General features: G+C 46.0%; 2 protein-coding genes across 3 annotated transcripts in view; one reads left to right on the plus strand and one right to left on the minus strand.

Annotated features, from left to right (window-relative positions):
• Positions 1 to 7010, minus strand: part of ddb1 (damage-specific DNA binding protein 1) — a 43959-nt gene extending 36949 nt beyond the window's left edge. The window contains exon 1 of one of the 2 annotated variants that reach the window (XM_079621447.1): positions 6768 to 7010. In XM_079621447.1, coding sequence (XP_079477573.1) covers positions 6768 to 6828 — 61 coding nt within the window. In that variant the 5' untranslated portion in view covers positions 6829 to 7010. Of the gene's footprint in view, positions 1 to 6038; positions 6254 to 6767 lie in introns of those variants that run through there. The other variant, XM_079621448.1, reaches the window with a different exon arrangement.
• Positions 7011 to 7527: 517 nt separating this feature from the next.
• pdpr (pyruvate dehydrogenase phosphatase regulatory subunit) overlaps positions 7528 to 24670 on the plus strand; it is a 61912-nt gene continuing 44769 nt past the window's right edge. The window contains exons 1-4 of the mRNA XM_079621449.1: positions 7528 to 7711; positions 18451 to 18702; positions 20524 to 20657; positions 20763 to 20844. Of these exons, the coding sequence (XP_079477575.1) occupies positions 18461 to 18702; positions 20524 to 20657; positions 20763 to 20844 (458 nt within the window). The 5' untranslated portion in view covers positions 7528 to 7711; positions 18451 to 18460. The remainder of the gene's footprint in view (positions 7712 to 18450; positions 18703 to 20523; positions 20658 to 20762; positions 20845 to 24670) is intronic.

Raw genomic sequence — 24670 nt, forward strand, 5'->3', positions numbered from 1 at the left:
CCATCCTCATCTAACCATCCTCAAATAACCATCCTCAACTAACCATCCTCAACCAACCAGCCTAAAATAACCAGCCTCAACTAACCAGCCTCAACTAACCAGCCTCAACTAACCAGCCTCTGGTGGTCAGCCTCAACTAACCAGCCTCAACCAACCAGCCTCAACCAACCAGCCTCAACCAACCAGCCTCAACCAACCAGCCTCAACCAACCAGCCTCAACCAACCAGCCTCAACCAACCAGCCTCAACTAACCAGCCTCAACCAACCAGCCTCAACCAACCAGCCTCAACCAACCAGCCTCAACCAACCAGCCTCAACCAACCAGCCTCAACTAACCATCATCATCTAACCATCCTCAACTAACCAGCCTCAACCAACCAGCCTAAAATAACCATCCTCAACTAACCATCCTCATTTAACCAGCCTCATCTAACCATCCTCAACTAACCATCCTCATCTAACCATCCTCATCTAACCATCCTCAACTAACCAGCCTAAAATAACCATCCTCAACTAACCATCCTCATCTAACCATCCTCAACTAACCAGCCTCAACTAACCATCCTCAACTAACCAGCCTAAAATAACCATCCTCAACTAACCAGCCTAAAATAACCATCCTCAACTAACCAGCCTAAAATAACCATCCTCAACTAACCATCCTCAACTAACCAGCCTCAACCAACCATCCTCAACTAACCATCCTCATCTAACCAGCCTAAAATAACCATCCTCAACTAACCATCCTCATCTAACCATCTTCAACCAACCAGCCTCAACCAACCAGCCTAAAATAACCATCCTCAACTAACCATACTCATCTAACATCCTCAACTAACCAGCCTCATCTAACCATCCTCAAATAACCAGCCTCAACCAACCAGCCTAAAATAACCATCCTCAACTAACCATCCTCAACCAACCAGCCTAAAATAACCATCCTCAACCAACCAGCCTAAAATAACCATCCTCAACTAACCATCCTCATCTAACCAGCCTCATCTAACCCATCCTCAACTAACCAGCCTCAACCAACCAGCCTCAACCAACCAGCCTAAAATAACCATCCTCAACTAACCATCCTCAACCAACCAGCCTAAAATAACCATCCTCAACCAACCAGCCTAAAATAACCATCCTCAACTAACCATCCTCATCTAACCAGCCTCATCTAACCCATCCTCAACTAACCAGCCTCAACCAACCAGCCTCAACCAACCAGCCTAAAATAACCATCCTCATCTAACCATCCTCAACTAACCAGCCTCATCTAACCATCCTCAACTAACCAGCCTCAACCAACCAGCCTCAACCAACCAGCCTAAAATAACCATCCTCAAATAACCATCCTCAACCAACCAGCCTAAAATAACCATCCTCAACTAACCATCCTCATCTAACCATCCTCAACTAACCAGCCTCATCTAACCAGCCTCATCTAACCCATCCTCAACTAACCAGCCTCAACCAACCAGCCTCAACCAACCAGCCTAAAATAACCATCCTCAAATAACCATCCTCATCTAACCATCCTCAACTAACCAGCCTCATCTAACCATCCTCAACTAACCAGCCTCAACCAACCAGCCTCAACCAACCAGCCTAAAATAACCAGCCTCAACCAACCAGCCTCAACCAACCAGCCTCAACCAACCAGCCTAAAATAACCATCCTCAACTAACCATCCTCAACCAACCAGCCTAAAATAACCATCCTCAACTAACCATCCTCATCTAACCATCCTCAACTAACCAGCCTCATCTAACCCATCCTCAACTAACCATCCTCATCTAACCATCCTCAACTAACCAGCCTCATCTAACCCATCCTCAACTAACCAGCCTCAACCAACCAGCCTCAACCAACCAGCCTAAAATAACCATCCTCAACCAACCAGCCTCAACCAACCAGCCTAAAATAACCATCCTCAACTAACCATCCTCAACCAACCAGCCTAAAATAACCATCCTCAACTAACCATCCTCATCTAACCAGCCTCATCTAACCCATCCTCAACTAACCAGCCTCAACCAACCAGCCTAAAATAACCATCCTCAACTAACCATCCTCAAATAACCATCCTCATCTAACCATCCTCATCTAACCAGCCTCAACTAACCAGCCTCATCTAACCATCCTCAACCAACCAGCCTCAACTAACCAGCCCCAACCAACCAACACCTGTCGACCTCGGCACACACACGCACCTGTCGACCTCGGCACACACACGCACCTGTCGATCTCGGCACACACACGCACCTGTCGATCTCGGCACACACACGCACCTGTCGATCTCGGCACACACACGCACCTGTCGATCTCGGCACACACACGCACCTGTCGATCTCGGCACACACACGCACCTGTCGATCTCGGCACACACGCACCTGTCGATCTCGGCACACACGCACCTGTCGATCTCTGCACACACGCACCTGTCGATCTCGGCACACACGCACCTGTCGATCTCGGCACACACACACACCTGTCGATCTCGGCACACACACACACACCTGTCGATCTCGGCACACACACACACACCTGTCGATCTCGGCACACACACACACCTGTCGATCTCGGCACACACGCACCTGTCGAACTCGGCACACACGCACTTGTCGATCTCGGCACACACACACACCTGTCGATCTCGGCACAAACACACACCTGTCGATCTCGGCACACACACACACCTGTCGATCTCGGCACACACACACACCTGTCGATCTCGGCACACACGCACCTGTCGATCTCGGCACACACGCACCTGTCGATCTCGGCACACACGCACCTGTCGATCTCGGCACACACACACACCTGTCGATCTCTGCACACACACACACACCTGTCGATCTCGGCACACACACACACCTGTCGATCTCGGCACACACGCACCTGTCGATCTCGGCACACACGCACCTGTCGATCTCGGCACACACGCACCTGTCGATCTCGGCACACACGCACCTGTCGATCTCGGCACACACGCACCTGTCGATCTCGGCACACACGCACCTGTCGATCTCGGCACACACGCACCTGTCGATCTCGGCACACACGCACCTGTCGATCTCGGCACACACACGCACCTGTCGATCTCGGCACACACACGCACCTGTCGATCTCGGCACACACACGCACCTGTCGATCTCGGCACACACACACACCTGTCGATCTCGGCACACACGCACCTGTCGATCTCGGCACACACGCACCTGTCGATCTCGGCACACACGCACCTGTCGATCTCGGCACACACGCACCTGTCGATCTCGGCACAAACACACACACCTGTCGATCTCGGCATACACACACCTGTCGATCTCGGCATACACACACCTGTCGATCTCGGCATAAACACACACCTGTCGATCTCGGCACACACACACCTGTCGATCTCGGCACACACGCACCTGTCGATCTCGGCACACACGCACCTGTCGATCTCGGCACACACACACACACCTGTCGATCTCGGCACACACACACACACCTGTCGATCTCGGCACACACACACACCTGTCGATCTCGGCACAAACACACACCTGTCGATCTCGGCACACACGCACCTGTTGATCTCAGGACACACGCACCTGTCGATCTCGGCACACACACACACCTGTCGATCTCGGCACACACACACACCTGTCGATCTCGGCACACACGCACCTGTCGATCTCGGCACACACACACACACCTGTCGATCTCGGCACACACACACACCTGTCGATCTCGGCACACACACACCTGTCGATCTCGGCACACACACACACACACCTGTCGATCTCGGCACACACACACCTGTCGATCTCGGCACAAACACACACCTGTCGATCTCGGCACACACGCACCTGTCGATCTCGGCACACACACGCACCTGTTGATCTCGGCACACACACGCACCTGTTGATCTCGGCACACACACGCACCTGTTGATCTCGGCACACACACACACCTGTCGATCTCGGCACACACACGCACCTGTCGATCTCGGCACACACACACCTGTCGATCTCGGCACACACACACACCTGTCGATCTCGGCACACACACACACCTGTCGATCTCGGCACACACACACACCTGTCGATCTCGGCACACACACGCACCTGTCGATCTCGGCACACACACGCACCTGTCGATCTCGGCACACACACGCACCTGTCGATCTCGGCACACACACGCACCTGTCGATCTCGGCACACACACGCACCTGTCGATCTCGGCACACACACGCACCTGTCGATCTCGGCACACACGCACCTGTCGATCTCGGCACACACACGCACCTGTCGATCTCGGCACACACACGCACCTGTCGATCTCGGCACACACACGCACCTGTCGATCTCGGCACACACACGCACCTGTCGATCTCGGCACACACACACACCTGTCGATCTCGGCACACACACACACCTGTCGATCTCGGCACACACACACACCTGTCGATCTCGGCACACACCTGTCGATCTCGGCACACACACACACCTGTCGATCTCGGCACACACACACACCTGTCGATCTCGGCACACACACGCACCTGTCGATCTCGGCACACACCTGTCGATCTCGGCACACACACACCTGTCGATCTCGACACACACACACACCTGTCGATCTCGGCACACACACACACCTGTCGATCTCGGCACACACACACACCTGTCGATCTCGGCACACACACGCACCTGTCGATCTCGGCACACACACACACACCTGTCGATCTCGGCACACACACACCTGTCGATCTCGGCACACACACACCTGTCGATCTCGGCACACACACACCTGTCGATCTCGGCACACACACACCTGTCGATCTCAGCACAAACACCCACCTGTCGATCTCGGCACACACGCACCTGTCGATCTCGGCACAAACACACCTGTCGATCTCGGCACAAACACACACCTGTCGATCTCGGCACAAACACACCTGTCGATCTCGGCACACACACACACACACCTGTCGATCTAGGCACACACGCACCTGTCGATCTCGGCACACACGCACCTGTCGATCTCGGCACACACGCACCTGTCGATCTCGGCACACACACATACACACCTGTCGATCTCGGCCAACACGCACCTGTCGATCTCGGCACACACACACACACACCTGTCGATCTAGGCACACACGCACCTGTCGATCTCGGCACACACGCACCTGTCGATCTCGGCACACACGCACCTGTCGATCTCGGCACACACACGCACCTGTCGATCTCGGCACACAAACACACCTGTCGATCTCGGCACACACGCACCTGTCGATCTCGGCACAAACACACCTGTCGATCTCGGCACAAACACACACCTGTCGATCTCGGCACACACGCACCTGTCGATCTCGGCACACACGCACCTGTCGATCTCGGCACACACACACACACACCTGTCGATCTCGGCACACACACACACACACCTGTCGATCTCGGCACACACACACACACCTGTCGATCTCGGCACACACACACACACACCTGTCGATCTCGGCACACACACACACACACCTGTCGATCTCGACACACACACACACCTGTCGATCTCGGCACAAACACACACCTGTCGATCTCGGCACACACGCACCTGTCGATCTCGGCACAAACACACCTGTCGATCTCGGCACACACACGCACTTGTCGATCTCGGCACACACACACCTGTCGATCTCGGCACACACACACCTGTCGATCTCGGCACACACACACCTGTCGATCTCGGCACACACACACCTGTCGATCTCGGCACACACGCACCTGTCGATCTCGGCACAAACACACCTGTCGATCTCGGCACACACACACACCTGTCGATCTCGGCACACACACGCACCTGTCGATCTCGGCACACACGCACCTGTCGATCTCGGCACACACACGCACCTGTCGATCTCGGCACACACGCACCTGTCGATCTCGGCACACACACGCACTTGTCGATCTCGGCACACACACACCTGTCGATCTCGGCACACACACACCTGTCGATCTCGGCACACACACACCTGTCGATCTCGGCACACACACACCTGACATCTGTGAATGCGTCTCTTCTTTCCTGTACTTTTATGTAAACTGTAATTATTGCATGTTTTAATGATCTGCTAATAATGTACACGCTCCTCTTCCTCTGCTGTGTGTGCTGTGAGTGTGAGATGCGCTGCGGTCACGCGGTCCCCAAACTCTGCGCTGCGGACTCGCCACTGAGCTCCAGCGGGACCAGCTCCTCTGGGGGACACACCGCTGCGCACAGACTCCCACAGTGTGCACTGTTTATACGGCTAGTGCTCTCCCTGGGGTGCCAACAGCACTACAGACGAAACCAGCCCGTGGCTTGTGTTACCGGTGTAGCCTAACGCTAACTGCTGTTAATATGCACTGCCCTGGTACATAAATAAATAGATAAATAACTGATGATCAGTGTAAACAGTTAATCTGCAGTGATGGCGAGTGTTACACAGTTAATCTGCAGTGATGGCGAGTGTTACACACAGTTAATCTGCAGTGATGGCGAGTGTTACACACAGTAAACATGACCGCGCCAGTCTGACAGTGACACGCGCAGCAGAAATTACAGTTTCTCATATCTGCTCATCTAGAGACGGCAACGGGCGCACTTCACTAATAAGCAGGTCATGACAGTGAAGCCGTTCTGAACAGTGTCAGATCTGAACAAACAAAACGATCCGTTGATCAGTGTGTGTTTTCTGTGGCCTGGTGCACGCGCACTGGCGCGCGGGAGATAAACACGCACTCACCCGTGACGCAGGCGTTCACCGCCGTGGGTTTCTGCGCGGTGACCACGTAGTTGTAGGACATGGCGCTCACTTTAAACACACGAACAGCCAAAAATGAAGAGAAACGGTGTTTATAGCGAGATATGTCGCATGAATCCGCTGAAGAGCGCTCAGATTAGCAGCAGAAGCTCAGCGTCGTCAGCGAGTCTGTGTGCGAGAGCGCCCCCTGCGGCCCGGAGGAAGCACTGCAGCGAGTCTGTGTGCGAGAGCGCCTCCTGCGGCCCGGAGGAAGCACTGCAGCGAGTCTGTGCGAGAGCGCCTCCTGCGGCCCGGAGGAAGCACTGCAGCGAGTCTGTGTGCGAGAGCGCCTCCTGCGGCCCGGAGGAAGCACTGCAGCGAGTCTGTGTGCGAGAGCGCCTCCTGCGGCCCGGAGGAAGCACTGCAGCGCCACCGCAGAGTAAATATGAAACGAACAGAAAACCATAATTGTAAAGTTTTTTTTTAAAATAAATATTAAATTATTTATTTATTTATTTATAAAAAAAATTGTAAATTGTGTAAATACAGGATACAAGCTGTAAACGTTTTGATGTAGTTTGTAAGACTGTTTATCATGCATTTCCATCGAATTCTATATTTTTATCAATAACAAAGTCAGAAGTCACTGATCCTCATCGGAGAGTCTATGCTTTTGTCAAAGCTCTGATGTTTGGATTATGGAGTGTTTGTGTGTTTTATAACATGATAATAATAAGAAAAGGTTTCTTCATTTTTTATCTGAGGTGATAATCAAGTGTGCGAAGCTTATAGCTGTCAATCATTCGGCTGTTGTTGTTCCGCGCATGCGCAGTACGGTCAGACTCCGCCGATCTGCAGCTGTAGTAAAGTTACTCTTGGCTCCTGTCACACACAGATCAAATGAGTAAATCTGATCAGATCTGAGCGCATATAACAGCTTTCAGCAGGTACGTGTCTCTCGGCATTAGTGATCACACACACGCTGGTGTTTAGGAGATGTGTTTGTGTTTTAGCTCGAATGCTGTAGAGTTTGACTCTGAATCCTCAGTGTGAGGTCCAGTAATCACCTTAACGTGTCCCTGTATAACCGATCCAGGACTGACCTCAGCACACAGCAGCTGTCGGACATGTACTGGGGAAATGACCTGTTTTATCGTGTTTTACTCGAAGAATCACCTTGGAGGCCTCAAGCTAACGGCTACATGTCAATAAATAACAACAGATAAGCTTTAACATGACAACGCAAAATACAGTGACAATTTATATTTATGAGGCAGTAATAGTTGTGTTTTTATTTTCTGTTGTGTTGATGTTTTGTTCATTAATTCGTTGTTTTCGAGCTCTCGAATTTGTAGAAAGTAAAGTAAGTTAGTAGAATAGGCTAACGTTAACGTTACACAGAAACAGATTCAATGGTGGTGAAAATTAAACAATTCTGTGTACCGTTAGTGTGAAGTTAATGTCTGCGGTAATTATGTGACCTTCAGATCTTAATGTATCATACGTGTGGATGTTTGGCAGGTTATAAACAGTTCTTACGTGAAAAGCGTGTATTTGCTGATTTAAATGCGCGTGTGAAGATGTGCATGATTGAGTTCAGTTCACAGTCATTCCATCAACACACACACACACACACACACACACACACACACACACACACACACACACACACACACACACACACACACGAGAGTCTGTAACTGATGTTAATGACAGACCACGTGACGTGACCCAGTGTGTGATGATGTCATTACAGAAAGCACAAAATATAGCAAATGATGCAGGAGTTGTGTCTGAAACCCATGCAGAGTCCAGATTTAAAATCAGAGTTTTATACATATAACAATTGGATCTTAAAAGTCTGCGAGTAGTTTGTGTGTCCTCTCGTGCTCGAGGTCCGCCTAACCCGCCTGTCCGCCTGACCCCGCGCCTCCGCCTGACCCCGCGCCTCCGCCTGACCCCGCGCCTCCGCCTGACCCCGCGCCTCCGCCTGACCCCGCGCCTCCGCCTGACCCCGCGCCTCCGCCTGACCCCGCGCCTCCGCCTGACCCCGCGCCTCCGCCTGACCCCGCGCCTCCGCCTAACCCGCCTGTCCGCCTGACCCCGCGCCTCCGCCTGACCCCGCGCCTCCGCCTGACCCCGCGCCTCCGCCTGACCCCGCGCCTCCGCCTGACCCCGCGCCTCCGCCTAACCCGCGCCTCCGCCTGACCCCGCGCCTCCGCCTGACCCCGCGCCTCCGCCTGACCCCGCGCCTCCGCCTAACCCGCGCCTCCGCCTGACCCCGCGCCTCCGCCTGACCCCGCGCCTCCGCCTGACCCCGCGCCTCCGCCTGACCCCGCGCGTCCGCCTGACCCCACGCCTCCGCCTAACCCGCGCCTCCGCCTGACCCCGCGCCTCCGCCTGACCCCGCGCCTCCGCCTGACCCCGCGCCTCCGCCTGACCCCGCGCGTCCGCCTGACCCCACGCCTCCGCCTAACCCGCGCGTCCGTCTGACCCCGCGCCTCCGCCTGACCCCGCGCCTCCGCCTAACCCGCGCGTCCGTCTGACCCCGCGCGTCCGCCTGACCCCGCGCCTCCGCCTAACCCGCGCCTCCGCCTAACCCGCGCCTCCGCCTGACCCCGCGCCTCCGCCTGACCCCGCGCCTCCGCCTGACCCCGCGCCTCCGCCTGACCCCGCGCGTCCGTCTGACCCCGCGCCTCCGCCTGATCCCGCGCCTCCGCCTAACCCGCGCGTCCGTCTGACCCCGCGCGTCCGCCTGACCCCGCGCCTCCGCCTAACCCACGCCTCCGCCTAACCCGCGCCTCCGCCTAACCCGCGCGTCCGCCTAACCCGCGCCTCCGCCTGACCCCGCGCGTCCGCCTGACCCCGCGCGTCCGCCTGACCCCGCACGTCCGCCTGACCCCGCGCGTCCGCCTGACCCCGCGCCTCCGCCTGACCCCGCGCCTCCGCCTGACCCCGCGCCTCCGCCTGACCCCGCGCCTCCGCCTTACCCCGCGCGTCCGCCTGACCCCGCGCCTCCGCCTGACCCCGCGCCTCCGCCTGACCCCGCGCGTCCGCCTGACCCCGCGCCTCCGCCTGACCCCGCGCCTTCGCCTTACCCCGCGCGTCCGCCTGACCCCGCGCCTCCGCCTGACCCCGCGCCTCCGCCTGACCCCGCGCCTCCGCCTGACCCCGCGCCTCCGCCTGACCCCGCGCCTCCGCCTAACCCCGCGCCTCCGCCTGACCCCGCGCCTCCGCCTGACCCCGCGCCTCCGCCTAACCCGCGCGTCCGCCTGACCCCGCGCCTCCGCCTAACCCGTGTGGATGCTATAGCTGGCATATGAAGGGCCAGGGGACACCAGGGGCCTCATTTATAAAGCTTGCGTACGCACAAAACGGGGCTGAAAACATGCCTACGCCAGTTCCTGCGCAAAAGGTGGGATTTATAAAGAAAAACTTGACGTGAAAATATGCGCACCTCCACGCAAACTCTGACCCATGCGTACGAACGTTTTGGAGACGGAGCAGTTTGGCGACACCGATGGTGAGCTGGAGTTAAATGTCTTTTTGGTCACTTTTAGACAGAAAATCGAAATAAAATTATACATATACAGAAAGATAATACTCACAAATATAATTTCACTCACCAAGCCTATCACTTGAAGGAAATATCCACACCTTAAATGTCCACGCCAGCGAGCGCGTCGGGTCGTTAGTGAAACTGACGCATATCTAACGGCAGATGAAGTAAAACTGTAAATCTTCATTATGAGTCCTAATCATAAATAGGCTACAGTGATGTTCACATTCACAATAACAGTTTAAATAAAATAATGATTTAAACTATGTTTTACTATGTAAACATTTAGATTAAATATGCTCGTTAATGGAGTTAAACACTTAAACTTCATGACATTTACTGAAAAGTTAAAAATATATATATAGCCTATTCAATGAATAGCATATACATATTTGTTGTGGATGCAATGCTTTTTAACTCTTTTCCTTTGGCATGCTGTGTTTCAATGTTTTAACTACAGAGATAATGCTTATCATGATAATAGCAGATTGTGCAAATATAATGCACAACAAGGTCGATCTGTTTCCATTAAAAATATAAATCAATTAAAAAGACTATTTGGTCAGTGGAAAAGATTGAGAAAAAACTTTCTCTGAAATGCATTTTACACTATTTGATTTATTTATTCAAAAACAAGGCAAGGATAGGATACTAAATGATTTTTATTAATGTAATGTGACGGCACGTATTTCATATTTTCCTAATGTCTTGTGCCGTTAAACATGTTATCACGTGGATGAATAATCATATGCAAATGATATGCAGATGAGGATATGCATAGTAAAACTAGGCGTTGTAAGCTCCATATATGGTTATTTCGGGGAGGAGACGCGTGTGCGCACGATCTTCCGCTGAGTGGGATTTATAAAGTGAATCCTGCGCAGGTTCTGGCGTACGCACGCTTTTATAAGTCTGAATATTTTTTTGCGTACGCCATTTTTGGCTTTTTGGCGCACGTACACTTTTAGTAAGGATCCTACGCACAGTTTTATAAATGAGGCCCTTGGGCTCCTTCCACCGGGATTAGGGCTCTTGGGCTCTGTTCTGGGGAGTGTCACCGCAGGACATCTGCTCTGCTGCCATTGGCTGTGCGCTTCTGTGTGTCGTGCCAAACTTGGTGTAATTGGCTGCTTCTGCAGAGGTCAGGTGGATCTCTCCACTCGATGTTTCAGAGAACCGGGGTTACGACAGTAACATATTGTTATTATTCTGTTTTCTTTAAATACGTATTTCACAATGAAAGTAGCCAAAGATGCTGATGTTGTCAAGTCAGCTTTATTTTTACAGCGCTTTATTCACTACAGATTATTTCTAAGCAGCTTTACAGTAATAAACAGGAAAATAACAGAATCAATGATCAAACTTCATCAAATATGAGATCAAACTCAGATTCAGCATTAAAGCAGATCTACAGAGTCATTATTCAAGGCAAGGCAAGGCAAGGCAAGGCAAGTTTATTTATATAGCACATTTCATACACAGTGGTAATTCAAAGTGCTTTACATAGAAGAAATAAAAATAAAAATAATTACATAGATAATAAAAGAAATAAGAATAATTAAAACAGTTTAGAAAATAAAATACAGTGCAAACAGTCGGACGAACAGTGGCACAGTGCTCATTCAGTAAATGCAAAGCTAAACAGTGGTAATTCAAAGTGCTTTACATAGAAGAAATTAAAATAATCAAAAGAAAAAAGAATAATTAAAACCGTGTCTGAGATGGAAGTGATTGAGCAGGTTTGCGGTGCCACTGGACCTACAATCCAGGGACGTCCTCTGCTGGGGTGGTGTACCACACCAGTATTGCCCCACTGGGCCCCCACAGAGCACGTTTCACTTTTGCTGTTTTAAACAAACAGCGAACCTCTATACTCTCCGTAGTATAGATAATCTTCACTCGCCTCGTCGGAGTGAAGCTCTCCCGTTCCCCTTCAAAATCTCTTCCAATCAGACAGCCCTGATAATTAATAAAATCTTCCTGAATCACAGTTTGGAAAATAAAATAAAAAAATAAAATACAGTGCAAACAGTCGGACGTATTTTATATCGACCGGTAGCTATTATAGATCTTTCTTTTAAAAGGATCTTCTTACGACTTACATGCATCAACTTTCTTTTCTCTTTCAATCTTCTTACCATCTATCAACTTTCTATTCTCTTTCAATCTTCTTACCATCTATCAACTTTCTATTCTCTTTCAATCTTCTTACCATCTATCAACTTTCTATTCTCTTTCAATCTTCTTACGACTTGCCATGTATCAACTTTCTATTCTCTTTCAATCTTCTTACCATCTATCAACTTTCTATTCTCTTTCAATCTTCTTACCATCTATCAACTTTCTATTCTCTTTCAATCTTCTTACCATCTATCAACTTTCTTTTCTCTTTCAATCTTCTTACGACTTGCCATCTATCAACTTCCTTTTCTCTTTCAATCTTCTTACGACTTCCCTGTATCAACTTTCTATTCTCTTTCAATCTTCTTACGACTTGCCATCTATCAACTTCCTTTTCTCTTTCAATCTTCTTACCATCTATCAACTTCCTTTTCTCTTTCAATCTTCTTACCATCTATCAACTTTCTATTCTCTTTCAATCTTCTTACGACTTGCCATCTATCAACTTCCTTTTCTCTTTCAATCTTCTTACGACTTGCCATCTATCAACTTCCTTTTCTCTTTCAATCTTCTTACGACTTCCCTGTATCAACTTTCTATTCTCTTTCAATCTTCTTACGACTTGCCATCTATCAACTTCCTTTTCTCTTTCAATCTTCTTACGACTTGCCATCTATCAACTTCCTTTTCTCTTTCAATCTTCTTACCATCTATCAACTTCCTTTTCTCTTTCAATCTTCTTACGACTTGCCATCTATCAACTTCCTTTTCTCTTTCAATCTTCTTACGACTTCCCTGTATCAACTTTCTATTCTCTTTCAATCTTCTTTAATTCTTTAATTCTATCAACTTTCTATTCTCTTTAAATCTTCTTACGACTTCCCTGTATCAACTTTCTTTTCTCTTTCATTTACTTGCACATTCTTTTCACTTTCCTTAGCCCAGCATTCACATTCTTAGCTCTTTCTCAGACTAAAACTTTAATATCGAACAGTGGCACAATGCTCATTCAGTAAATGCAAAGCTAAACAGATGTGTTTTGAGTCTGGATTTGAATGTGGCTACTGTAGGAGCGCACCTGATCTCTTCTGGAAGCTATTTCCAGCTGCGGCTGGCATAATAGCTAAAAGCGGACTCTCCTTGCTTAGAGTGAACCCTTGGTATTTCTAGTTGATGTGATCCTAATGATCTGAGTGATCTGTTGGGTTTATATTCAGTGAGCATATCTGCAATGTATTTAGGACCTAGGCTATTAAATGATTTATATACCAGTAATAATGCTTTAAAATCAATCCTAAATGTGACTGGGAGCCAGTGTAAAGACCTGAGGACTGGTGTGATGTGTTCAAATTTTCTGGTTCTGCTTAGGATCCTGGCGGCAGCGTTCTGTACGAGCTGCAACTGTCTTATGGTCTTTTTGGGAAGGCCAGTGAGGAGTCCATTACAATAATCCACCCTGCTGGTGATGAAAGCATGCACAAGTTTTTCTAAGTCCTGACTGGAAACAAAGCATCTAATTCTTGCAATATTTTTCAGATGATAATATGCTGATTTGGTTATTGCTTTGACATGACTACTGAAGCTAAGGTCTGACTCTAGAGACACACCAAGATTCCTGACTTGATTTTTAGTTGTTTGACCTCTGGAGTGGAGGTATGCGTTGACCTTGAGAACTTCATCTTTGTTTCCAAACGCAATGACTTCAGTTTTGTCTTTGTTTAACTGAAGAAAGTTTTGGCACATCCAGCTGTTTACTTCATCAATGCATTGGAATAGGGAGTCAATGGGGCTGTAATCGTTAGGCGATAGGGCTAAGTAGATCTGTGTGTCGTCTGCATAGCTGTGGTAAGAGATTTGGTTCTTTCTCATTATTTGGCTCATTGGAAGCATGTACAGGTTGAATAGGAGTGGCGCAAGAATTGAGCCTTGAGGAACTCCGCATGTCATGGATGTCCACTCAGACTTATGGTCTCCTATACTCGCATAATAACCTCTCGCTTCTAAGTATGACCTGAACCATTTTAGGACTATCCCAGAAAGCCCCACCCAGTTTTCCAGCCTGTCAAGAAGTATGTTGTGATCGACAGTGTCAAAAGCAGCACTGAGGTCGAGTAGCACCAGCACTGATATTTTGCCTGTATCAGTATTTAAGCGAATATCGTTAATTATCTTTATGAGCGCTGTCTCTGTGCTGTGATGCGATCGGAAACCAGATTGAAAATTGTCAAAGTATCCATTCGAGCTTAAGAATTTGTTCAGCTGATTGAAAACAACTTTTTCAATGATCTTGCCAATGAAAGGAAGATTTGAGATCGGTCTATAATTGCTTAATATAGTCTTATCCATATTACTCTTTTTCAGGAGGGGTTTGACAACTGCAGTTTTCAGGGAGTTTGGAAAACTTCCAGAGAGAAGTGAGGCATTTACCACTTCTAGCAGATCTGCTTCTAAGCTGTTTAACACACTTTTGAAGAAAGATGTGGGAAGAGTGTCAAGGGCGCAGGTTGATGTTTTAAGGTGCTGTACGGTTTCTTCTAAAATTTTGCCATCAATTTCCTTGAAATCAGACATAGTAACTACTTTCTCAGGTTGTGGTCTGATCTGTCTGACCCCAGTGCAACTCAAGGATGTGCTGATCACCTTTCTGATATTATTGATTTTCTCAGAGAAGAAAGAAGCGAACTCACTGCACTTGCTGTCTGAGAGCATTTCACTGGGAATCTGGCTCGGGGGGTTTGTCAGTCTCTCTACAGTAGCAAAAAGAGTGCGTGTGTTGTTTAAGTTGCTGTTAATAATATTTGAGAAGAAAGTCTGTCTAGCTTTGCCTAATTCCATATTGAAAGCATGGATGGTGTCTTTGTAGATGTTATAGTGGACTGCAAGTTTTGTCTTCCGCCACATGCGCTCTGCTTTTCTGCATTGTCTTTTCATATTTTGCACTGCTGTTGAGTTTCTCCAAGGTGCCTTTTGTCTACCACTCTTCCTGACCTTCACAGGAGCAATATCATCAATTACACTTTTAACTTTTGAGTTAAAAGAATCAAGGAGAAAATCAACAGAGTCAGCAGATATGCTTGGTGTTAAAGATATAGCCTTCATAAATAGTACACTAGTGTTCTCATTTAAGCATCTCTTCTTGACAGACACAGATCTAGCTTCAATGGCAGGAGAGATCAATATATCAAAGAAAATACAGAAATGATCAGACAGTGCTACATCCTTAATAACAATCGATGAAATGTTTAGACCCTTACTGATAAGTAAATCTAGAGTGTGTCCACGATTGTGTGTCGGTCCATGTACATGCTGAGTCAGATCAAAAGTTTTTAAAACAGTTTTGATTTCTTTTGCCATATTGTTTTCTGCATTGTCTATGTGAATGTTAAAATCTCCAGAAATAGCAAAACAGTCAAACTCTGAGGAAATGGTTGATAACAGTTCTGTAAAGTCCTCAGAAAAGGCTGAAGAGTATTTTGGAGGCCTGTAAACAATTATAAGTAAAATGCGTGGAGCACCTTTTAACACAATACCCAGATATTCAAAAGACGGGTAATTACCAAATGATATTTGCTTACATTGATAGACATCTTTAAAAAGAGCAGCTACTCCCCCACCTCTCCTACCCGCTCTGCAGACACTCATAAAAGTAAAGTTAGGAGGGGATGTTTCATTGAGGACAGTTGCACTGCAGTTGTCTTCTAGCCAAGTTTCATTTAGAAACATAAAATCCAGGTTGTATGTGGTTATTAAGTCATTGACTAGAAGTGATTTGTTTTTAAGTGAGCAGATGTTTAAAAGTGCTAACTTTGACAGTCTTACTTTTTGTCCCCACAGCAGTCTTAGTTTGGCGTGTAATAGGCACCAGATTAGATGGGTTTGCTGTACGGCTTTTGAAGGCCTTAGACTTTCTATCATGTAATCGAACAGCAATAGAGAAAGATACAGGCACACAGGGTTCCCGCTTGTTCTGTAAACATTTGAGAAAGTTACTGTTATCATAGCGGGGACCCAGCACATATCAATGAGAGCTGGTATCAGTTGTTTTTAGTTCACCTCGAGCAGAAGGAGCAGGGTGTGAGCCCTGTCGTTGTGGCAGAGACCGAAGAACTCTTGCAGGAGGAGGGGGAGGGCGAGCGGGGCCCGCAGGCTTTGGTGGTTTTGGGGCCTGCCGTTTTTTGGTTGATATCTGAGGGCTTGCAAAAGAGTGGGATAGTTTGGTTCCAGCATAGACCAGTTTTTCCATTCTCTCTGAGAAGCACAGAAGTGGAGATGCTGGAGATAGAGATAGCGTGTCTGGTGAGAGGGGCTGTTGCTCTGGTGTTATCGGAGGCTGTAATATGCTGTCCTGGTTTCCCTGGCTATTTTCCAGGAAGTCGTCCTTGGGTGCTGAATCTTGGAGCAGTTCTAGTATGTCACAGTCTGTCTGTGGGCAGGGCTCAGCTGAGATTGTGTCCGTGAGCAGAAGTTGTTGTGGCTGAGTGGTGTTATCATTGTCCTTGTGTGACGTGTCAACCGCATGTCCATTCAGGTGCTGGATTGAAGTCCTGTGGTCATTCATACTGTGTCCAGGTGTGTGTGTGCCATTCAGGTTGAGTGGATTGGCACACACTGCAGAAGGATGATTGAGGGAGAAGTAGATATTGTCCTTTAGCACTCTTGAACCAAGTTTGTTTGGGTGGAGGCCGTCCTGTTGGAACAGTTGCCTCTGACTCCAGAAAAGATTGAAGTTGTCAATGAAGTTCACTCCTTTTATATTGCAGGTTTTTTGGAGCCATGTATTAAGCCCAAGCAACCGTGAAAACCTGTTTGTTCCTCTTGCTGGGAGTGGGCCACTGATGAATGTTTGTACTTTCAGTCTTTTCAGTGTTTCAAACAGTTCATTTAAATCCTTCTTAAGGAGTTCTGACTGCTCTTTATGAATATCATTTTTCCCCACATGAATGATGAGTCGATTTGCAGTCTTATGTTTCATCAGAATGTTCTCAAGTTCCCTGTTTACATCAGAAATTGTTGCTTGTGGAAGGCAGCACGTAGTTGTATCCCTGCTACTAGTGTGTCGGATAATGGAGTCACCCACTATCAGAGTCGTGTGCTCGGCTAGGCTCTGAGCTGAGTGCCGCTGTCTGCTCGACCTTGAGCACCAGTTAGCATCAGTGTTAGCTACTGGCTTATCCAGTCTGTGTTCGATCACATTCATCACGTTTGGAGATTCCTCATTTACATTCATTAATACTTCAAATCTATTCTCAAGATGTATAGGCGGTGGTAGGAGACCAGTGTTTGCAATCCTTGTCAGAGCCGTGTCTGGGGTAGAGGATGCTACTGCGGCAATATGTGATACTCGTGACAATCTGATGTCTCGAGTGCCTTTGGGTCTCGCTCCCTGTGTGTGCCATCGATTTGTAAGTCGATCGGCTTGTTTCTCTACACTCAGTATGGCCTGTGGAGGAGCAGTAGATTCATGAAACTCACCGGCTGTATGCTGAGGGCGTCCATGACGGAGCTCTGTTGTGTGTTCCGTCTGGTTTGGTGGTCCCGCAAATAACTTTGTTTCAAGAACTGCAATCCTTTGTGAAAGTCTGTGGCAATTGCTGCAGCAAGTAGATTCCAGAAGAGGCATTTTCTCTTATCCTTATGCAGTTGTGTTTTCTCTTCCCCGGAATGTAAGCTTTCAGTGGGAGGCTGGTCGAATAAAATAATTCAGCTTTTTTGTTGTAATCCAAGCGTTTGAGCACTGTGCTGATTTGCTGGAGTTGAAATTAGTTGATAAAAGAAGATAAAATATAAAAATATAAAAGCGATAGAGCAAAGCGCGGAGCAGTAAGCAAAAGCGTCCGAACAGTAGCTGAGCAGGAAGTAGGATTCAGATCAGTTTAGTTCAGTGTTGTTCTCTTCTGATAGTGGCAGTGCAGTCAGATCAACAATATTTCTGAACATCATTTTTTGTCATGGTGTTGTGTGTGTGTGTGTGTGTGTGTGTGTGTGTGTGTGTGTGTGTGTGTGAAGGCGCGGAGCCATGCGCAGCGGTGCGTGGAGCGCCCGGACTCTGTCCCCCGTCCTCCTGCCCCGCTGGTTCTGTGACGCCGGAGCCCGACCCGCTGGTCAGAGATCGGGCCGGTTCTTTAGCTCGGATCCTCCCGCTGCTCTTCCTGCACACGCGCGGGTCATCATCTGTGGAGGCGGAGTCGTGGGAACATCAGTGGCCTATCACCTGTCCCGACTGGGCTGGAGGGAGATCGTGCTCCTGGAGCAGGGCAGGTGATCATCCATCCATCATCTATATCTATCTATCTGTCTATCCATCCATCCATCCATCCATCATCTATATCTGTCTATCCATCCATCCATCCATCCATCATCTATATCTGTCTATCCATCTATCATCTATATATATCTATCTGTCCATCCATCCATCCATCATCTACATCTATCTGTCTGTCTATCCATCCATCCATCCATCATCTATATCTGTCTATCTATCCATCCATCCATCATCTATATCTGTCTATCTGTCTATCCATCCATCCATCATCTATATCTATCTATCTGTCCATCCATCATCTATATCTGTCTATCTGTCTATCCATCCATCCATCATCTATATCTATCTATCTGTCCATCCATCATCTATATCTGTCTATCTGTCTATCCATCCATCCATCATCTATATCTGTCTATCTATCCATCCATCCATCATCTATATCTGTCTATCTGTCTATCCATCCATCCATCATCTATATCTATCTATCTGTCCATCCATCATCTATATCTGTCTATCTGTCTATCCATCCATCCATCATCTATATCTGTCTATCTATCCATCCATCCATCATCTATATCTGTCTATCTGTCTATCCATCCATCCATCATCTATATCTATCTATCTGTCCATCCATCATCTATATCTGTCTATCTGTCTATCCATCCATCCATCATCTATATCTATCTATCTGTCCATCCATCCATCTATCATCTATATCTGTCTATCTATCCATCCATCCATCATCTATATCTGTCTATCTGTCTATCCATCCATCCATCATCTATATCTGTCTATCTGTCTATCCATCCATCCATCCATCATCTATATCTATCTATCTGTCTATCCATCCATCCATCATCTATATCTGTCTATCTGTCTATCCATCCATCCATCCATCATCTATATCTATCTATCTATCCATCCATCCATCATCTATATCTGTCTATCTATCCATCCATCCATCATCTATATCTGTCTATCTGTCTATCCATCCATCCATCATCTATATCTGTCTATCTGTCTATCCATCCATCCATCCATCATCTATATCTATCTATCTGTCTATCCATCCATCCATCCATCTATATCCATCTATCTGTCTATCCATCCATCATCTATATCTATCTATCTATCTATCCATCCATCCATCCATCTATATCCATCTATCTGTCTATCCATCCATCATCTATATCTATCTATCTATCTATCCATCCATCCATCCATCCATCATCTATATCTATCTATCTGTCTATCCATCCATCATCTATATCCATCTATCTGTCTATCCATCCATCATCTATATCTATCTATCTATCCATCCATCTATCTGTATATCCATCCATCCATCATCTATATCTATCTGTCTATCCATCCATCTATCTGTATATCCATCCATCCATCATCTATATCTATCTATCTGTCTATCCATCCATCATCTATATCCATCTATCTGTCTATCCATCCATCATCTATATCTATCTATCTATCCATCCATCTATCTGTATATCCATCCATCCATCATCTATATCTGTCTATCCATCCATCCATCCATCCATAATCTATATCTATCTATCTGTCTATCCATCCATCCATCCATCCCACTATCCTATCTATCCATCCATCCATCCATAATCTATATCTATCTATCTGTCTATCCATCCATCCATCCCACTATCCTATCTATCCATCCATCTATCCATCATCTATATCTATCTGTCTATCCATCCACCCATCCTATCTTAAATTTATATTAATAATGTCATTACCTGTGTGTGTGTGTGTGTGTGTGTGTGTGTGTGTGTGTGTGTGTGTTGCAGACTCGGAGCCGGTACGACGCGCTTCTGTGCAGGAATAGTCAGCGTTGCTAAACCTCTTTCTATTGAGAGTAAAATGGCAGATTATTCGAACGCACTCTACGAGCGTCTGGAGGAAGAGACGGGCGTTAAAACGGGTGAGGAACACCATCCCTCCATGATCCGCTTGGCGGAGTGTCAAACACAACATCCCACATGTGCGTCGTGTTATAAAGGCTTTGGCGTTCCTGTGTGTTTTCCAGGTTTCGTGCGGACCGGCTCTCTGTGTTTGGCTCAGAATCAGGATCGGTTCCTGTCGTTGAAGCGTCTGGCATCCAGACTGAAGTGAGAGGCTTTCTGTTTCTCTCTGACCTCTATATGTGTTCAGTGTGACCTCTATATGTGTTCAGTGTGACCTCGATGACCTTACTGGCGTCACTCTGACTTTACTTCACTCTGACTTTACTTCACTCTGACTTTACTCTGACATTACTTTACTCTGACTTTACTCTGACATTACTTTACTCTGACTTTACTCTGACTTTACTCTGACATTACTTTACTCTGACTTTACTCTGACATTACTTTACTCTGACTTTACTCTCACTTTACTCTGACATTACTTTACTCTGACTTTACTCTCACTTTACTCTGACTTTACTCTGACATTACTTTACTCTGACTTTGCTCTCACTTTACTCTGACATTACTTAACTCTGACATTACTCTGACTTTGCTCTCACTTTACTCTGACTTTACTCTCACTTTACTCTGATATTACTTTACTCTGACTTTACTCTGACATTACTTTACTCTGACATTACTTTACTCTGACTTTACTCTCACTTTACTCTCACTTTACTCTGACATTACTCTCACTTTACTCTGACATTACTTTACTCTGACTTTACTTTACTCTCACTTTACTCTGACATTACTTTACTCTGACTTTACTCTGACTTTACTTTACTCTGACATTACTTTACTCTGACTTTACTTTACTCTGACATTACTTTACTCTGACTTTACTTTACTCTCACTTTACTCTGACTTTACTCTACTCTGACTTTACTTCACTCTGACTTTACTTTGACTACTCTGACGTCACTCTGACTTTACTTCACTCTGACTTTACTATGACTTTACTCTGACTTTACTTTACTCTGACTTTACTTTACTCTGACGTCACTCTGACTTTACTTTACTCTTACTCTGACTTTACTTTACTCTGACGTCACTCTGACTTTACTTTACTCTGACTTTACTTTACTCTGACGTCACTCTGACTTTACTTTACTCTGACGTCACTCTGACTTTACTTTACTCTGACTTTACTTTACTCTGACGTCACTCTGACTTTACTTTACTCTGACTTTACTCTGACTTTACTTTACTCTGACGTCACTCTGACTTTACTTTACTCTGACGTCACTCTGACTTTACTTTACTCTGACTTTACTTTACTCTGACTTTACTCTGACTTTACTCTGACGTCACTCTGACATTACTTTACTCTGACTTTACTCTCACTTTACTCTGACATTACTTTACTCTGACTTTACTCTGACATTACTTTACTCTGACTTTACTTTACTCTCACTTTACTCTGACTTTACTCTGACTTTACTTTACTCTGACTTTACTCTCACTTTACTCTGACTTTACTCTGACGTCACTCTGACTTTACTTTACTCTGACGTCACTCTGACTTTACTTTACTCTGACGTCACTCTGACTTTACTTTACTCTGACGTTACTCTGACTTTACTTTACTCTGACGTCACTCTGACTTTCCTCTGACTTTACTTTACTCTGACTTTACTTTACTTTACTCTGACTTTACTCTACTCTGACTTTACTTTACTCTGACGTCACTCTGACTTTACTTTACTCTGACGTCACTCTGACTTTACTTTACTCTGACGTTACTCTGACTTTACTTTACTCTGACGTCACTCTGACTTTCCTCTGACTTTACTTTACTCTGACTTTACTCTGACTTTACTTTACTTTACTCTGACTTTACTTTACTTTACTCTGACTTTACTCTACTCTGACTTTACTCTGACTTTACTTTACTCTGACTTTACTATGACTTTACTCTGACGTCACTCTGACTTTACTTTACTCTGACGTCACTCTGACTTTACTCTGACGTCACTCTGACTTTACTTTACTCTGACGTCACTCTGACGTCACTCTGACGTCACTCTGACTTTACTCTGACGTCACTCTGACTTTACTTTACTCTGACTTTACTTTACTCTGACTTTACTTTACTCTGACTTTACTTTACTCTAACTTTACTTTACTCTGACTTTGCTCTGACTTTACTTTACTCTGACTTTACTTTACTCTGACTTTACTTTACTCTAACTTTACTTTACTCTGACTTTACTTCACTCTGATTTTACTATGACGTCACTCTGACTTTACTCTGACTTTACTTTACTCTGACGTCACTCTGACTTTACTCTATCTTTACTTTACTCTGACTTTACTTTACTCTGACTTTACTCTAACTTTACTTTACTCTAACTTTACTTTACTCTGACTTTACTATGACGTCACTCTGACTTTACTTTAACTTTACTTTACTCTGACTTTACTTCACTCTGACTTTACTCTGACTTTACTTTAACTTTACTTTACTCTGACTTTACTTTACTCTGACTTCACTTTACTCTGACTTTACTTTACTCTAACTTTACTTTACTCTGACTTTACTATGACGTCACTCTGACTTTACTCTGACTTTACTTTACTCTGAAGTCACTCTGACTTTACTCAGACTTTACTTTACTCTGACGTCACTCTGACTTTACTTTACTCTGACTTTACTTTACTCTAACTTTGCTTTACTCTGACTTTACTTTACTCTGACTTTACTCTGACTTTACTTTACTCTGACTTTACTCTGACTTTACTTGACTCTAACTTTACTTTACTCTGACTTGACTCTGACTTTACTTCACTCTGACTTTACTCTGACTTTACTTTACTCTGACGTCACTCTGACTTTACTCTGACTTGAGTCTGACTTTTATTTTACTTTACTCTAACTTTACTTTACTCTGACTTTACTCTGACTTTACTTTACTCTGACTTTACTTTACTCTGACTTTACTTTACTCTAACTTTACTTTACTCTGACATTACTTTACTCTGACTTTACTCTCACTTTACTCTGACATTACTTTACTCTGACTTTACTCTAACTTTACTTTACTCTGACTTTACTCTCACTTTACTCTGACGTCACTCTGACTTTACTTTACTCTGACGTCACTCTGACTTTACTCTGACATTACTTTACTCTAACTTTACTTTACTCTGACTTTACTTCACTCTGACTTTACTATGACGTCACTCTGACTTTACTCTGACTTTACTCTGACTTCACTCTGACTTCACTCTGACTTTCCTCTGACTTTACTTTACTCTGACTTTACTTTACTCTGACTTTACTCTACTCTGACTTTACTCTGACTTTACTTTACTCTGACGTCACTCTGACGTCACTCTGACTTTACTCTGACATCACTCTGACTTTACTTTACTCTGACTTTACTCTGACTTTACTTTACTCTGACTTTACTTTACTCTGACGTCACTCTGACTTTACTCTGACGTCACTCTGACTTTACTTTACTCTGACTTTACTCTGACATTACTTTACTCTGACTTTACTCTAACTTTACTTTACTCTGACTTTACTCTCACTTTACTCTGGAATCACTCTGACTTTACTTTACTCTGACGTCACTCTGACTTTACTCTGACATTACTTTACTCTGACTTTACTCTCACTTTACTCTCACTTTACTCTGACGTCACTCTGACTTTACTTTACTCTGACTTTACTCTTACTTTACTCTGACATTACTTTACTCTGACTTTACTCTTACTTTACTCTCACTTTACTCTGACTTTACTCTCACTTTACTCTGACTTTACTCTCACTTTACTCTGACGTCACTCTGACTTTACTTTACTCTGACGTCACTCTGACTTTACTCTGACATTACTTTACTCTCACTTTACTCTGACGTCACTCTGACTTTACTTTACTCTGACTTTACTCTTACTTTACTCTGACATTACTTTACTCTGACTTTACTCTTACTTTACTCTCACTTTACTCTGACTTTACTCTCACTTTACTCTGACG

This window comes from Phoxinus phoxinus (genome assembly GCF_949152265.1).
Source record: "Phoxinus phoxinus genome assembly, chromosome: 8".
NCBI classification, from domain to species: Eukaryota; Metazoa; Chordata; class Actinopteri; order Cypriniformes; family Leuciscidae; genus Phoxinus; species Phoxinus phoxinus.